The sequence below is a fragment of the Xenopus laevis genome, chromosome 2S (assembly GCF_017654675.1).
Source record: "Xenopus laevis strain J_2021 chromosome 2S, Xenopus_laevis_v10.1, whole genome shotgun sequence".
Taxonomy (NCBI): Eukaryota; Metazoa; Chordata; class Amphibia; order Anura; family Pipidae; genus Xenopus; species Xenopus laevis.
Genome location: NC_054374.1, coordinates 165885608 through 165903388, shown reverse-complemented (window position 1 = coordinate 165903388; position 17781 = coordinate 165885608). Strand labels below are relative to the sequence as shown.

Here is a 17781-nt window from a genome sequence, read left to right as displayed (position 1 = left end):
AACAAGGTTACAGATATATAGAAACATTGGGGTGTCACCCTGCTATAGTTCCAGGGGTACCCAGGGTACAAATAAACACTCACCCCGAATCTCCCCCTAACTGACCTTCAGACTGGGCCCCCTTAGCTCATAACAAGGTTACACAAGGCCCAAATAAGCAATCACCCTTGGGAATCATTGCACTAAAGTGTGGGTTCAGGAGTCCCCATTCATTTTTTTTATTTGTTAATCAGTTTGAAAAACCTCAACAACACAGCAGTGACCACAGTCAGACAAGAGACCTGCACTGATAAAGTGAAAGGACCATCACTGAGGGCTGAATCCAATCATTTATTGTAAAACATTATCATTGCATTAAAACATGATTTGTATGGACTGGGGCTGCTAGAGGGTCTCTTGCGTGTTGGGGCCAAGATATCTGATAAAGTCATTGTCCCAGGGTTATGAGACCCTGAGAGTCAGCTTTGGGGCCCAGTAACTTCAACTGATCATATTCATGAAAAAAACTTTCTTTTTTTGAATAGCAGTCGCATCCGAGTCGTACAAAGCCTCTTTTTCACATATTGGCTGAATACTTCCTCTCTCATCCCATACGCCAGAGGACTGATGATTTTTGGCAGGAAAATGAACACCAGGAAGTTGGTTATACGCACGAAAGCAAAATAAGCAATGAGGTAGGTCTCCGTGATGGTGTTGGTGAAGGAGGACATGCACAGCAGCAACTGGAAGCCATGGAATAACACTGTTTTTCCAGCTTTCGACGCTTTCGATTTACCTGAAACCATTTTCCGAGCAACTAACAGCACCCTGATGTAGGTGTAGAATAGAATGAGTCCCACCGAGGTGAAGCTGATGGAATCGGTAATCATCCTTATAATAGTCTGCACCCTGTTGACTTCTGGAGTTATCCAGTAGCAAATCGCATTAATAGACAAGACGCTCTTCCCAATTAAATAACCCATGATGATGAACTCAAGTGTAACAGGAATTAGTCCAATCACCCACAGAACCAATATGGCGGCATTGGTTCTCTGGCAGGTGCAAAGCTCAGCGTGTCGCAGTGGGTGACAAATGGCCACATATCGCTCTAGGGACATGACTGCCAAGTTGTTTGGAGTAACTAAGAAGGAAACTTTGGAGAAGATGATCATGATCCAGCAGAGGACAGTAGGGATGGGAATACTGTACATGGCGGCAATAAACTGGAATATGGAAATGCACAGACTCACCGTGTCGTTAATGATCATGTGGGTAAAGAGAATATAGCGGGATTGTTCCCGGACATGAGGGGTGGTGAAGACAACACTTAATAGAAGAAGAGCAAAATACAGAAAGATGCAGAAGGTCACCAACATGACGACTAGAGCGGTCATTCTCACTATCTCTCCGATCTTGCTGTTAGTGATGGAATATTGGCTCAGGAGATCCGTGCCATTAGCCATCACTCTGGGGCTTTGATGACTTCTCCAGAAAGAAGAAGTATATTTGTGGCGGGCAGAAAAGTCCGGTTTAAGATACACCTACAGGAAAATAAAAAGGTATTAGTGAATCATAGCAATAACAATAATTTCAATGTTCAAAGTACAAAGTATTGCAGAATGGTAAATCATGTGAAAGGTACAACCAGAGTTTGCACATTCTGCCCAGTCTTGCTTTATAGCAGGGCATTATGTAGGATATTGCATTATTGGCCTAGTTCTGTGGCATATAAAAACAGAATACAAGACGAAGAAGACAGTGGGCCGGATTGATGAAAAAAATCAAATGAAACCTGTTTAAAGAAAGGAAAAATCTGGATTTGGGGAAATCTGGATTTGAATCAGATATTATTACACTTGCCCATTACCCCTTTACCCACTAGATGTGGTGGTGCCAAATACTAATCTCTCAGGCAACATAATCCTATATTTTGTACTTTCTAGAGATTCAGGATTTTGTTTACCCCTTTGAGACAATTATTGAAAAATCTGCCATTGGGTGGTGCAAATTATCACAACTGTCCTGGTCCCGCACACAATGCAGCTCCATGGGCAAAAGTTGTAAGTAAGAATAGAGCGGAAATGGAAGTATACAGTAGTTGTTAAAGATGGAAATAGTCATGTAATATGTTGACAGTAAGGTAAAATGACACAGACAGAAGGACAAGAAGGAGACAAAGCAAGATGGAGACAGTTGGGCAAGATGAAGAAACTAGGAAAATATGGAGACAGTAGGGCAAGATGGAGATAGCATAGCAAAAATGGAGACAGTAAGGCAAAATTAAGATAGTGTGGCTACATGGAGACAGTAGAAGAAGATTAAGAATACAAGAAAATAAGATAAGATGAAGAAAATAGGAAAATATAGAGACAATAGGACAAAATGGAGGTAGGAAAAGATGGAGACAGTAAGGTAAGATGAAGAAAGTAGGAAAATATTGAGACAGTAGGGCAAGATGGAGAAAGCATAGCAAGATGGAGACAGTAAGGCAAATTAAGATAGTAGGGCAACATGGAGACAGTCGAAGAATATTAAGAATGTAAGAAAATATAGAGACAGTAGGGCAAGATGAAGACAGTAGGACAAGATGGAGACAATAGGACAAGATGAAGAAAGTAGGAAAATATAGAGACAATAGGAGAAACTGTAGACAGTAGGAAAAGATGGAGAACATAGAACAAGATGGAGACAGTAGGACAAGATGGAGACAAAAGGACAAGATGTAGACAGTAGGATAAGATGGATACAGTAGGGTGAGATGGAGAAGGTAGGGCAAGATGAAAAAAGTAGGAAAATATAGAGACAGTAGGACAAGATGGAGACAATAGGAAAAAAAAGGAATAGGAAAAATAAAGAGACAATAGGACCAACTGGAGACAGAAGAACAAGATGGAGACAATAGGACAAGATGGAGACAGTAGGACGAGATGGAGACAGTAGGTCAAGATGGAGACAATAGGGCAAGATGGAGACAGTAGGAGAAAATGGAGACAGCAGGGTGAGATGCAGACAGTAGGGCAAGATGAAAAAAGTAGGAAAATATAGAGACAGTAGAGCAAGAAAGAAGGGCAAGATGGAGACAGTAGGGCAAAATGGAGATAGTAGGGTAAGATGAAGAAAGAAGGAAAAGTCTGTTCTCCCTTCTAGTAGATGTCTAAATACAGCTTGGGGGGGGGGGCTTGGTCAGCGCCGGGTTCACAGGTTGTGCTAAGTAACACACACATATATATATATACATATATATATATATATTTATATGTGTGTAACATCAACTATAAATGAAGTATGAAAGGGGAAAAACAGCCTAATAAAAGAAAATGTAATGGTAAGCAATTACCCTAGTATCTATTCATTAGAAATTGTCAGTGATTATGTGTAAATGTTCTCTGCAGAGACTGCAAGCGGTGTGACAGACAATAGCAAATGACAGTTACACAGAAGTATAAACCCAGTGAGAATGAGGAATGAATGGATATTGGGAAGTTGTATCAGGAGTCAGAAGCAGCAGTGCAGAGAAGAGAAAGGGACAGACACAATGACAGTTACACAGAACTATAAACCCAGTGAGAATGAGGAATGAATGGATATTGGGAAGTTGTATCAGGAGTCAGAAGCAGCAGTGCAGAGAAAGGGACAGACACAATGACAGTTACACAGAACTATAAACCCAGTGAGAATGAGGAATGAATGGATATTGGGAAGTTGTATCAGGAGTCAGAGGCAGCAGTGCAGAGAAAGGGACAGACACAATGACAGTTACACAGAACTATAAACCCAGTGAGAATGAGGAATGAATGGATATTGGGAAGTTGTATCAGGAGTCAGAAGCAGCAGTGCAGAGAAGAGAAAGGGACAGACACAATGACAGTTACACAGAACTATAAACCCAGTGAGAATGAGGAATGAATGGATATTGGGAAGTTGTATCAGGAGTCAGGGGCAGCAGTGCAGAGAAAGGGACAGACACAATGACAGTTACACAGAACTATAAACCCAGTGAGAATGAGGAATGAATGGATATTGGGAAGTTGTATCAGGAGTCAGAAGCAGCAGTGCAGAGAAGAGAAAGGGACAGACACAATGACAGTTACACAGAACTATAAACCCAGTGAGAATGAGGAATGAATGGATATTGGGAAGTTGTATCAGGAGTCAGAAGCAGCAGTGCAGAGAAGAGAAAGGGACAGACACAATGACAGTTACACAGAACTATAAAACCCAGTGAGAATGAGGAATGAATGGATATTGGGAAGTTGTATCAGGAGTCAGAGGCAGCAGTGCAGAGAAGAGAAAGGGACAGACACAATGACAGTTACACAGAACTATAAACCCAGTGAGAATGAGGAATGAATGGATATTGGGAAGTTGTATCAGGAGTCAGAAGCAGCAGTGCAGAGAAAGGGACAGACACAATGACAGTTACACAGAACTATAAACCCAGTGAGAATGAGGAATGAATGGATATTGGGAAGTTGTATCAGGAGTCAGAAGCAGCAGTGCAGAGAAGAGAAAGGGACAGACACAATGACAGTTACACAGAACTATAAACCCAGTGAGAATGAGGAATGAATGGATATTGGGAAGTTGTATCAGGAGTCAGAGGCAGCAGTGCAGAGAAAGGGACAGACACAATGACAGTTACACAGAACTATAAACCCAGTGAGAATGAGGAATGAATGGATATTGGGAAGTTGTATCAGGAGTCAGAAGCAGCAGTGCAGAGAAGAGAAAGGGACAGACACAATGACAGTTACACAGAACTATAAACCCAGTGAGAATGAGGAATGAATGGATATTGGGAAGTTGTATCAGGAGTCAGAAGCAGCAGTGCAGAGAAGAGAAAGGGACAGACACAATGACAGTTACACAGAACTATAAACCCAGTGAGAATGAGGAATGAATGGATATTGGGAAGTTGTATCAGGAGTCAGAAGCAGCAGTGCAGAGAAAGGGACAGACACAATGACAGTTACACAGAACTTTAAACCCAGTGAGAATGAGGAATGAATGGATATTGGGAAGTTGTATCAGGAGTCAGAAGCAGCAGTGCAGAGAAGAGAAAGGGACAGACACAATGACAGTTACACAGAACTATAAACCCAGTGAGAATGAGGAATGAATGGATATTGGGAAGTTGTATCAGGAGTCAGAGGCAGCAGTGCAGAGAAAGGGACAGACACAATGACAGTTACACAGAACTATAAACCCAGTGAGAATGAGGAATGAATGGATATTGGGAAGTTGTATCAGGAGTCAGAGGCAGCAGTGCAGAGAAAGGGACAGACACAATGACAGTTACACAGAACTATAAACCCAGTGAGAATGAGGAATGAATGGATATTGGGAAGTTGTATCAGGAGTCAGAAGCAGCAGTGCAGAGAAGAGAAAGGGACAGACACAATGACAGTTACACAGAACTATAAACCCAATGAATAAGGTTTTCTTTAATTAGGCAAAAGAACTAAGTTTTGTTTTGGGTGCAGTTCCCCTTTAAAGAGCATTGATTGGCCTGTGATTAATGACAGTTAATATTCACCTCTGCTGTTCCCTCAGTTTAGGAGAGTCCTCATTCTGCACCACAATGGCAGCTTCTGGTGTGTTAGTGCTCCAATACCCGGCTGTGTGTTGGCTCTGATGGCAGCACCAAGTATTTATGTGCTCCCTGCTCCCCGCAGTATTATGCACCATTAACCCCTTGGCACCAAGCCCAGATAAAACACTTCTCCATTGTGTTTGCTTAAAGGGCCAGTGGCCATTGGGTTAATGTTGATTGAGCTCCCAGTGGTGCAACATTAACAGGCCCCAGGGGTGCTCTAATGGGAGACACTGGGAGAGGCCCTGTTGTACCAGCGCCTGGATACAAGACACAGGGAATGGAACTCTGCTCCTGCCACTCATTTTCCCCACTGAGACATTAAGTTACTTGTCATTATGTGGGTGAATCTCCAAATGCAAATAAAATATCTCCCCAGTGTCCATGGAGCCTGATACCCCAGCAAAAAATGATTGTATTTTTGGAGCTACTGTAGAGCAGCCCTGGTTCTTGACCAGAAGTCCAGTTGGTCCCATAGAGAATAATAACTGTGCTCAGATTCTGCACTCACCTGCTTTATTTTGGGGTGCCATAGTCACACCAATTCTCACTTAGGGCAATGGCACAAACCGGGGCGGTCAAAATATCACTACTGGCTCCCAGTCACTTCCAGTTCAAGTGAGTGTGAGCCTTGCAGACCACCCAGTGCCCACTATTAAGGCTGAGACTGTGGGCTGGCCAGATCATAAGTGCAGATGAAAAGCTCTTCTCCCACTCCCTGGCCTTCGTGTTGATTGCCCGGTGCACGGTGAGGAAGGGGTCGGCACCCTCCAACATCAAATGGGTAAGAAATCACTGGCACTCAAAGGGCAGGTGCAAGCAGGGACAAGCCCTTGCGTTTATTCACAGAAAATGCAACGTTTCGGGGTCTGCCCTTTGAGTGCCAGTGATTTCTTACCCAGATCATAAGTGCTACATAAACCCACAGAAATTCCCAATCAATTAGATTGTGAGCAATGTGAGAGAAGTAGCACTCATTGATCACTGGGAAAAGTATATTTCACCACTTTTAACAGGCCACAAGGTAAAAGTAACCAAGGCACAAGGAAGGTTCCTACTGCCCCCAAGAAGAGCCTTGGTATGGTCCAGTAAGTCTGGATAGGCCAAGTCCCTTTTATCCCTGGGACAGAAATGTGGGTGGCACTGGCAACACTGTAATTGCTCAAAGTAACTTGTCTTGTTTCCAGCTATGGCAATATGTCTGGTGCGCTGAGCAGGAGTCATCTATGAAGAGGGTATAAATAAAAAATGGAAACGTTCCCTGTTTTATTCCAAATTATTATGCGCTGCCAGGTTTCTTTTGCAGGAAAGACATTTTACACTCATGGTGTCAGTATATGTTTATGGTTTTTTATGTTTTTTTAAATTCTGTTTTAAGGAGAACTAAATCCCCCAATAATAAAACCCCTACCCACTACCCTACATAGTCCCCCCTCCCTGCTTCCACCGCCCCTAACTCATTACTCACATATAGTTGCAGAGTAAGTGCAACAGAACTCATGGGTGCCATGTTCCTGCTCTTCTTTAGGTCTGGCAATTTGGCGCATGCTCAGTTGCTACGAACCGGAAGACTGCTCCAACTGCGCATGCACCAATATGGCGTTCACTTCCCGGAGAATACTGAAGAGCCAGAAGATGAACCCATGAGCTCCAGTTCGCTTACTGTACACTTATATGTGAGTAATGAATTAAGGGCACTTTCAGGGTTAATCACAAATGGGGGGGAGCATGGAGGGGGGCTATGTAGGGTAGTGGGTATTGGTGTTTATTTTTGGGGGGTTTAGTTCTCCTTTAACAGCATAGAATGGAAATGCTGGTTGCAGTCAGAGCGATGTAGGGTATGAAAAGAAACAAACTGCCCTGCTGTGTGAAATTCTCTATTTTCAGTGTAACATATCTCCTGTAGGAGGGAGGGCCCCTATTTATATTGGGGTACTATACGTATACCCTAATCCAGGGGTCCCCAACACAGGCATGTAAAAAGCTCATAGGGAATGCCAAATATGGACACTGATTGGCTATTTGGAATCACATGCATATTTTGGCAAAAAACAATTAAAATGGGATGCGCTTCCAATAGTTTGTCCGTACATCTGGTCAGAATAGTAACTGCGCCTGTTTATTAAGTCACTCGGAGTCCTCATTTGAAATTGCCGCTGAAGGCAGCCTGAAGAAGGCTCTGTTTGGTAGCACACATGGTCTTTGTGCAAGCCAGGAATTCAAAAATAAGCACCTGCTTTGAGGTCCCTGGGAGTAACATCAAATGGGTCACTGCCCTAGTGTATAAAAAGTAAAGGATCCCATAGACATTGCTTTTTGGTGGATCCTTATGTAGGATCAATACATTAGGGGAAAATGGGGAAAAGGAACCCCTTGAACGAGGGCTTGTTTTAAGCAACCAGAAAGCTAATCTTATAGCATGTTGTGATGCTCTGTGAGAGTGAATAAAAATTGTAGTGTGAGGTGGTTCCCAAACAACACCACAACTGTAAGGACTGCAGTAGGTTGGAGCCAGAAAAATCAGGAAAAGTACCCAGAACCAAATGAAAGAGAATGTGTAAGGAATCTAAGAGTAGGTTGAGAGCAGGGCAGTTCCTCAGAAGACACCACCAGACTGTATGGACTTCAATGGGTAGGGTACAGGGAAGAAAGGGAAAGAGACTCCTTGTGTATTTAGTCTACGAGTAGGTTGAGAGCAGGGCAGTTACTCAGAAGACATCTACCAGACTGTAGGGAAGTCAATGGGTAGGGCCCAGGAAAGTTAGGGACCTATTGAATGAGGGATGTGAGTGGAGACTGTAGTGTAGGGCAGTTTCCCAGATCTGCAGCAGGTAAGGCCCAATGTAGTGAAATTGCCTAAAGACAAACTAGTAGATACTGGAAATGAAAGGACTAGACACCTGGTAGTGTGAGGAAAACTGATATTCCTTGTACCCTGATTTCATCTTTTATTCCTCAATTCTTCTGCCTGTCTGCTAGTGACAATGGGACTCTAATTACCAGAAATTCCAAACTGGAGAGGTGGGACCCAAAGGGACTACAATCAATAAATTTAACTGGAAAAACTATTTCTATCCAGGACAAGTACAAATAGATTTTTGGAGCAGAAAGCAGATGTGTTCAGCCATACTTTGATCCTTCTGTGGTTCACTAATACAAACTAGTGGCTTCTGCAAAACAGTCTGTGTGTAACCAGGTAAGTGATACCCACCTCATATTGTATCATTTTTCTACAATTATTTTTAAATAAATATTTTTAACAACGCTCATTGCACCTTTAACCAACAGGGATCATTTAATGTGATAATCCAGAACAGAATAAATATAGGAAAACTGTTACTAACAACATAACATTGTGTTGGTGCTATTATAACACTTGCATTTAATTCAATTACATTGGACTACTAATTATGGTATAGAGCTATACACACCAATGCACAAAATCACATTAATTCTCATATTTCTCTTCTGTTAAAACGATGCTGTGAATCTTGGTTGCATTTGGTCCATGGCACAGAGATTAGGAATTTGGGGAACACCAAGTGCCGATTATCCTTGAGCTTGGTGAGTACCAATCAAGCTTAAACCTATGTCCCACCCATGTTCCAACCCAACTGGTCCCCCAATAGGTGTTCATTTTCTGATCATTGGAATGGAAATCAGTTATAAGAGGCATCGAGAAATGGTGTATTGTTGGGCAAAAAAATTCAGGCCCATATTAGGTTTTGGAGCCATTCTAGTAAATGAACCATTACATCTGCACTACTGGTCTACAGTCTTTTTAAGGACGCTTATAGATCCTACAGTTAGACTCAAGAGTGGGGAGGAAAGTGGAGACAGAACTGTGAATACAGGGTGACCAGTTGTAAACAGATGGTCAGCTTTGTTTTAGATGGTCCTCCTGGGCTTCCATATCATTTGGGAAATCTTCTCTGAGCAATTTATATTCACTGCCATGGAATCACTCCCATCACTGGCACATCAGATGTGTACCAGGCAATAACTTGTATTAGCCATGGAATTTTAGGGGCGTGCTAAGTAGTGTGTTTCCGGTTAGTTGCTCTTACTTGGGATTAAGTATAAAGAATACAGCTTCCACCTTCCACTTATATCCTACAGTCTATTGGTCTACATCAGTGACCCCCAACCAGTGGCTCATGAACAACATGTCACTCGCCAACCCATTGGCTGTTGGTCCCAGTGGCCTCAAAGCAGGTGCTTATTTTTGAATTCCAGGCTTGGGGAAAGGTTTTGGTTTCATAAAACCAAATGTAACTGCCAAACAAAGCCTCCTTTAAACTGTCTGTCCACATAGGGGCTACCAAATAGCCAATCACAGCCCTTATTTGTCACCCCAGGAACTTTTTTATGCTTGCCTTGCTCCCTAACTCTTTTTACAATTGAATGTGGCTCAAGGGTAAAAAAGGTTTGGGTAAGGACTATGGTCATGGGCATGGCCAAGCCAATGGGTAAATGTTATGATGTCAAACAACCAAATCAACTGTCTATTTCAGAGACCCCATCATAGTTAAAGTAATTCCCCTGTACTAAGCACAATTCTGACAGCCAATTCAATTTGTTTGTAGTCTGAAGTGTTGCTAAAAATGTGGGTATTACCCTGTTTTAAGCTCAGTTCAGCAGGATCAGCCCCCTAATGTTGTTTGTGAATTCCCGTTCATTATTCTGACTCCACTACAATCGAGATATCCAACAACTAATTGGTAGCCATGGGCATCCATTTATTATTTTACCTGTACAACACCAGTAAATACAGAACAACAAATCCAAAGTCGCCGATTATTTTTCTAACTCCTCCTTCTTGCTCATGAATGGTTATTAAGGGTTTATACTAGGGATGCACCGAATCCGGGATTCGGTTCGGGATTAGGCCAGGATTTGGCCTTTTTCAGCAGGATTCGGATTCGGCCGAATCCTTCTGCCTGGCCGAACCGAATCTGAATCCTGATTTGCATATGCAAATTAAAGGCGGGGAGGGAAATCGCATGACTTTTTGTCAGAAAACAAGGAAGTAAAAAAATGTTTACCCCTTCCCACCCCTATATGCAAATTAGGGGTGGGAAGGGGAATTTTTTTTTAATTTATGCAAATTAGGGTTCGAATTCGGTTCGGTATTCGGCCGAATCTTTCACAAAGGATTCGTGGATTCGTCCATTGGCCATGTGGGTAGTTGTTCCTAATTCTACACACGCACATTAACAACTGCCATTCAGATGTTACAATTCCTTTACAACCACAATTTTAACTTTGTGGATCCTTAATCGCCTGCAGAGCACGAACCTCTTGATGTAATTCCGAAAGACTTCATCTCTTATTTCATAAATTAAAGGTAGAGCAGTTGCCCACATTCACCCCCTTGGTGGGCACCTACGTCAGGAGAAAACCCAACAGTGAATTTTACAAAGGTTTTATTGGCCCGGTAAATTTGCTGATGTAAAGGGGTATTGTGACTCTTGCCCAGAATGCCAGCTGTCTGCCCCTGTACCTCACTTCTGTAGCCCTCTAGTGCCATTGCCTATCATTGGTCCCGTTTGAAAGAATTGCAATGAACTTGGTAGGGCCACTGGCGAAGTCAGCTCGGGGTCATCAATATATTCTTGTAGTCATGGATTATGCTACGCGGTACCCTGAGGCGGTCCCTTTAAGAAACACAGCCTCCAAAAATATTGCTAAAGAGCTGTTCTATATGTTTACCCGCACTGGCATTCATAAAGAAATCCTCACAGACCAGGGTACACCCTTTATGTCTCGGGTTATGAATGAATTGTGTAAATTGTTGAAAATTAAACAGTTAAGAACTTCTGTGTATCACCCCCAGACCGATGGGTTGGAAGAGCGCTTTAACAAAACCCTGAAAAACATGTTAAAGAAGGTGATAGATAAGGATGGGAGGGATTGGGACTGTCTCTTGCCATACCTTATGTTCGCCATTAGAGAGGTGCCCCAGTCAACCACTGGCTTTTCGCCCTTTGAGCTGTTGTATGGTTGTCACCCCAGAGGTCTCTTGGATGTAGCAAAAGAGATCTGGGAGCAAGAGGTAACACCCCATAAGAGTGTAGTGGAACATGTCACCCTCATGCAGGATAGAATTGCTGCAGTCATGCCCATAGTCAGGGAACACATGCAGCAAGCACAGGAGGCCCAGAGTCGGGTTTACAACCGTTCGGCTAAGGTTCAAACTTTCAACCCCGGGGATCAAGTGTTGGTTCTTGTCCCAAAGGTTGAGAGCAAGTTCCTGGCTAAATGGCAGGGCCCGTATGAAATAATCAAGAAAATAGTTGAGGTGAACTATAAATTTTACCAACCAAATAAAATAAAGAAAGAACAACTTTACCATGTAAATTTAATAAAACCCTGGAAGGACAGAGAAGTCCTCACGGCTATATTTCAACCCCTTCCTCCCACCCAGGAGGGAATACAAAAGGTGAGAATAGCTGAAACCTTGTCAGAGCCGCAAAAGCAGGATGTCAGGGAGTTTCTGCAAAGGAACACTGAGGTGTTTTCTGACATACATATTGTATGTATCTGATAAAGAATGATGTCATTACTGATCCTCAGGTTCGGGTCCGGCTTAAGCCCTATCAGATCCTGGAAGCCCGTAGACAGGCAGTGGACGAGGAAGTGCAGAGGATGCTGGATTTAGGGGTAATTGAGAAGTGTGTAAGTGAGTGGAATAGTCCCATTGTGCTTGTTCCTAAACCAGATGGGTCTATACAATTTTGCAATGACTTCAGGAAGGTAAATGAAGTCTCAAAGTTTGATGCTTGCCCCATGCCAAGGGTTGACGAGTTGATTGAATGACTAGGTCCTGCTAGGTACATAACAACTCTTGACCTAACTAGGGGTATTGGCAGGTACCAATGTCAGAAACAGCTAGGGAGAAAACAGCCTTTTCTAACCCACAAGGGCTCTTCCAGTATGTACGTATGCCATTCGGGCTCCAGGGAGCCCCAGCCACATTTCAAAGAATGATGGACCAAATTCTTAGACCTCATCAACATTTTGTCTCTGCTTATTTGGATGACGTGGTAATTTTTAGCAGGGATTGGCAAAGTCACCTCTCCAGATGACAGGCCGTCCTAAATTCCATTAGAGAGGCAGGCTTGAAGGCAAATTCCATCCTTTAAATCTCCAGGGTAAACCAAGCTAGGACCCTGGAGCAAAGAAAAATACAGAAAGCTGTCCAATTAGTACACAGGTGGGGCTGTTTAAGGGAGTCTGGCTGTGCAGTGCGGGGTTGGACTGGGAGTCAGAGTGAAGCTCTAAACATACGCTGTGATTTGGAACAAACTGTGTATGACATTGGGACGCCTTGTGTCAGCAGTAAGGAGTTTGTTTTCCTGTGTCCTGTAAAACTGCAAACCGGTGAGGTTTTCATTTGTTACTGACTGTTATAGCACGGAACCTGTGCCTGTTTAAGTTTGTTTGGTTTCAACAATAAACCCCAGGCAGGAGCCTGTTCAATCTTTGTTGCAAACCTAAGCCTCCTGTCTCATCTGTAAGAACTGTTTTACCTGAGCCCTACCCGCTGTTATGAGCAATTCCCCACAATATATTATAAGCAGGCCCGGATTTGCGGCAAGGCCGCATAGGCCCGGGCCTAGGGCGGCAAAAAAATAGGGGCGGCATGCCGCCCAGCCGCACTATGGGGACGCTTGCGTCCCCATTCAATTACAGCAGCTGCGCCGGCGAAAAAACGCCGGCGCGCTGGGAAGGGGAGGTGGGCGCTAGGACCGCGCAGCCGCCTGGTCGGACCGCGCAGCCTAGGGGCGCCGCATATTGAAATCCGGCGCTGATTATAAGAGGCTTGTAGTATATGCCTATATAAGCGACAAGTATGATTAACTGTGATTAAAGTCCTGTCCATGGACCATTTGCTGATCCACTCCCATGGCTAAAGGTTTGAGGCTTGGAACCAAAGTCCTGGTTTCTACTGGTGAACATATGTACAGCTTTTCTCTTGTTTCTGGGATTTCTCTTGTTTCTACAAACTTCTGCTTTACCCTGAATAAATGTCCCTGTATTTGTGTCATTATACTTATTTGTAACTAGATTGTCCTATGTCACTATCAAACTGCTAATTCATCTCTTCTAACATTACATCCATACAAGAATTTTCACTAAAATTCATACTTCTCTTTCACTGCTGGATTTGCCCCTGGTGGAAGTAAACTCTGCGATGCACCCTTAAAAATCATAGATATGTGAATGCATTCATCAAGCTTACCTGTAGGCATTCTGAGCTGTTAAAGGTTATATTTCTTCAGCAATAAGAACGGATAAAATTGAGGATGGAGTATGTATGCTTTGACTCGTCACTGTGTAGAACGCATCAGGTGCTCTGAGGTAGGACCCAAGTTTAAATGCTTTTCTAATCACAATATGGAAAATAGCGACCCGGGACTGAATGCTCTGTAACAATGAAACACAGATATGGTCTCCCTGGTTGAAATGCAAATTCCAGCTTAGACATCAAGGTAAGAATGAGCACCCTGGGGGGCGTGGCTATGTGAGGGACCGGAGCAGACGTGTCTGGCTGGAGCTCCGCACCTAACCCATTCTGCAATATACCCAGCGTCGATTCCTTACTACAAAAGTGAGTGGATATTACATCGGAACTTCCACTTATCTCGACCATATGAGCGGTAAGCGCTCGAGGCGATCCCAAAGGGCACCGCGACTCTCCAAAAAACAACTACGCAACAGCGGGCCGGACGCCATCTTGGGTATGACGGCGTCACCTCCAGGCGCGGCGTCTCCGCCGTCAGCGGCAGGGGCTTTGGCTGCCGACCCGGTGCAGGGAAAGGAGCTCTCACCGGAGTCCACTATGCTGCTCAATGCTATCCGGGAATCCCAGACGGCCCTCTCCTCCAAAATGGATGACCTCCGTATGGAGATTCAGGCTGAGGTCTCCATATTCCGGGCAGATTTGGATAAGGTGAGAGAGAGGATGGCGGAAGCTGAGCGCCGCGTGGGGGATGCGGAGGATACTCTCGCACTACAACAGCCGCTGGTGGTGGAGTTGCAGAGACAAGTGAAGTTGCTAAACCAAAGGGCAGAAGACGCTGAGAACCGCTCGCGGAGAAACAACGTGCGCATTATGGGTTTGCCGGAGGGAGCGGAGGGGCACTCTCCTACTGACTTTATTGAAACTCTGCTTAAAGATGTGCTGGTGCCCATTACTTTATCCACTGCTTATACTGTGGAAAGGGCTCATAGGATCCCCACGCGGCGCATACCAGGTGAGACGCCGCGGCCTTTTATCCTACGTCTCTTGAATTACAGAGATCGAGACGCCATTTTGTCTGCAGCTCGGAAGAAGGGCGAAGTTCGTTTTCTCAACGCCACGCTGCAGTTCTATCCTGATTTTACGGCGGAGATACAGAGGCAACGCCGCACTTTCCAAGATGTTAAAAGAAGATTGCGGGAGAAGGAGATTAAGTACAGCATGCTTTATCCCAGCAGACTGCGGGTAATTGACGGAGCGGCTACTCGATATTTTACTGATCCGGCAGAAGTTAGCCAATGGATCGACAATCATCATCGCTAGGGCCGGATGGCCCCTTGTTTGGTGCACCTTGCGCAGTAAGGCTATTTGCAGGACTGTGACAGCATACGGGGTAAGACACATTGGAGCCCCAGCCAACATGAAGAAGTTTTTGGTTACACCTTAGATAGTTACGGTGTGCCTCCTCAGTTAGTTAGACAGGTTCGGAAGGTCAGGGCGGGGGGAGTTAGTGGGATTTGGTAGCCAGGTTGCCTACACGGGCTGATTGCAGTCATATGCTAGATTTACCTATGGGGATTCCCATATCTGTTGATATGCCATGTGTAATAATGCTTGACACTGTGTATTTTTTGTTTATTGTATTTTTTCTGTGCCTTTTCTTTCCCTCCTTTCTTTCTCCCTCTATTCTCTTTTCTTTACTGGAGTGTTGGAGGGGTTTTAGGTGTGCTGGCAGTCGGACGGTTCCTATTTGCACTGTACACTTGACGTCTTTGAAACTGCTTACTTGGAATGTACGGGGTTTGGGCACTAAGGAAAAAAGAGCTTTGGTGTTCCAGTTTGTGAAAAGACACAAACCAGATGTTCTTGTGCTCCAGGAAACCCACCTCTCGGGACAAAAAATTTTAGCGCTTAAACGGGCCTGGGTAGGGAGGACTTTTCATGCCACTTACTCCACTTATTCTCGGGGAGTGGCGATCCTGGTGCACAAGAACGTTGATTGCCAAGTAGAGATGGTCAAACAGGATCACAATGGGAGGTATATAATTGTCCAGGCCCGCTTTAATGGGGTTAGGCTTATCTTGGCCTCTATCTATGCCCCCCCTGCTGTTGAACACCAATTTCTACCACACCTTGTTACGCTTATGGCGGATATGGTCCCATCTCCTATTTTACTACTAGGGGATTATAATGCAGTTTTGAACCCGGCGATTGACACGACTACTGGCTCGCACTACAGCAGACTACCTCTAACTAGCTGGGCGGATAGCAGTGTTCTTACTGAGGCATGGAGGTGGAAACACCCAAATGCGAGGGAATATTCCTGCTACTCGGCCACACATAAGTCACATTCTCGCATTGATCTGGCCTTTGTATCCCCTGATGTTCTAGCCAAATTGTTCTCAGTAGACTATTTACCTAGGGGTATATCGGACCATTCCCCCCTGACGCTTACGCTGGTCCTACGTGCCGAACCCATTGATAAGATTTGGAGACTCCCTTCGCACTGGATAGGTACCACTACCACCGAACCCGTAGTCCAACCTGCTTTAGTGCAATACTGGCAGCTTAACCCCGGTACTGCAGATGCATTTGTAGTCTGGGAGGCGTTTAAAGCAACAGCAAGGGGGGTGTACATATCAGGTATCAGTCAGGCAAAAAGGGCATTGGGCAACACAATTGGCTCCTTAGAATCTGAAACCGCAGCGAAGGAGCGGGTGTATCTAGCTGACCCTTCTGATGTGAATAGGAATGACTGGTTGCAGTCCTCTCGCCTACTTGCCCTGGCCAACGTCGAACAGGCACGGGCGTATATACAGAAGCAATCGCATAGACTTTTTGACATGGGGGACAAAGCTGGCAAGCTTTTAGCCATGCTGGTGCGAGGCGAGTGTAATACAGCTTCCATTCCCTGTATTGAGAATAATGCTGGCGAGTTGGTAACCCAACCTCGATGCATTGTGGATATATTTCGTCAGTTTTACCAGGAATTATACTCCTCGAAGGTGACATGTTCTGAAGTACAGCTGCTTGACTATTTAGGAACCGTCCCACTGCCATACCTTTCCGATGCTACACGAGAACGGTTAGATGAGCTCATAACGCAGTTGGAAGTGGAGCAGGTAATTAAATCGCTACCTACTGGCAAGGCCCCTGGCCCTGACGGCCTCCCGGGTGAGTTTTACAAACAACATCTCTCCTTGGTGGTGGGGCCGCTCACGGCGATATTCAATGATGTTGCTCTGAGGGTGCAGTGCCTGAGTCCATGTCTCGTGCATATATTTCCATTATCCCTAAGAAAGGCAAAGATCTGCGAAAATGCGCCTCATATCGGCCTATATCGCTTATAAACTGCGATGCCAAGATTCTAGCTAAAGTGTTAGCAAATAGGCTTAAACCATTTATGCAAGATTTAGTCCACCCGGATCAAACCGGCTTCATTCCCTCTAGGGCGACTGACATCAACATTCGAAGGCTTTTCACTCATCTACAGGTGAGGCATGATAACGCTGGCTCCCGCACCATTGTAGCATTAGATGCAGAGAAGGCCTTCGACTCAGTCGAATGGGCCTTTTTGTGGCAAACCTTGAAGCGCTATGGATTTGGTCCCAGATATGTGGGGTGGATTCAGGCACTGTACCATTCACCGGTAGCACAGATCAGGGCAAACTCTATGCTCTCGACTGATTTCAAATTGGGGAGGGGTACCAGACAGGACTGCCCCCTATCTCCTTTTTTGTTTTGTTTGGCGATTGAGCCACTTGCGGAACTAATCCGTAACTCTGCTGGTATCACGGGTTTGAAAATTGGTACTCTGACCGAAAAGATATCGTTGTACGCTGACGACATGTTGATATACCTTGAAAACCCTGGCCCGGCCCTTGATGATCTCTTGGAATTATAACTGAAAATGGGAAATACTCTGGGCTTCGAGTAAACTGGCACAAATCTACGTTGTTTGCCT

The 17781-nt window shown here is 44.5% G+C and overlaps 1 protein-coding gene across 1 annotated transcript; it reads right to left on the bottom strand.

Annotated features, from left to right (window-relative positions):
• Nucleotides 1-417: 417 nt before the first annotated feature.
• LOC108709150 (odorant receptor 131-2) lies at nucleotides 418-1442 on the bottom strand. The gene has a single exon (XM_018248757.2). It carries the CDS (start codon nucleotides 1440-1442, stop codon nucleotides 495-497), a length of 948 nt encoding a protein of 315 aa, XP_018104246.1. The 3' UTR covers nucleotides 418-494.
• Between the last annotated feature and the right edge of the window lie 16339 nt (nucleotides 1443-17781).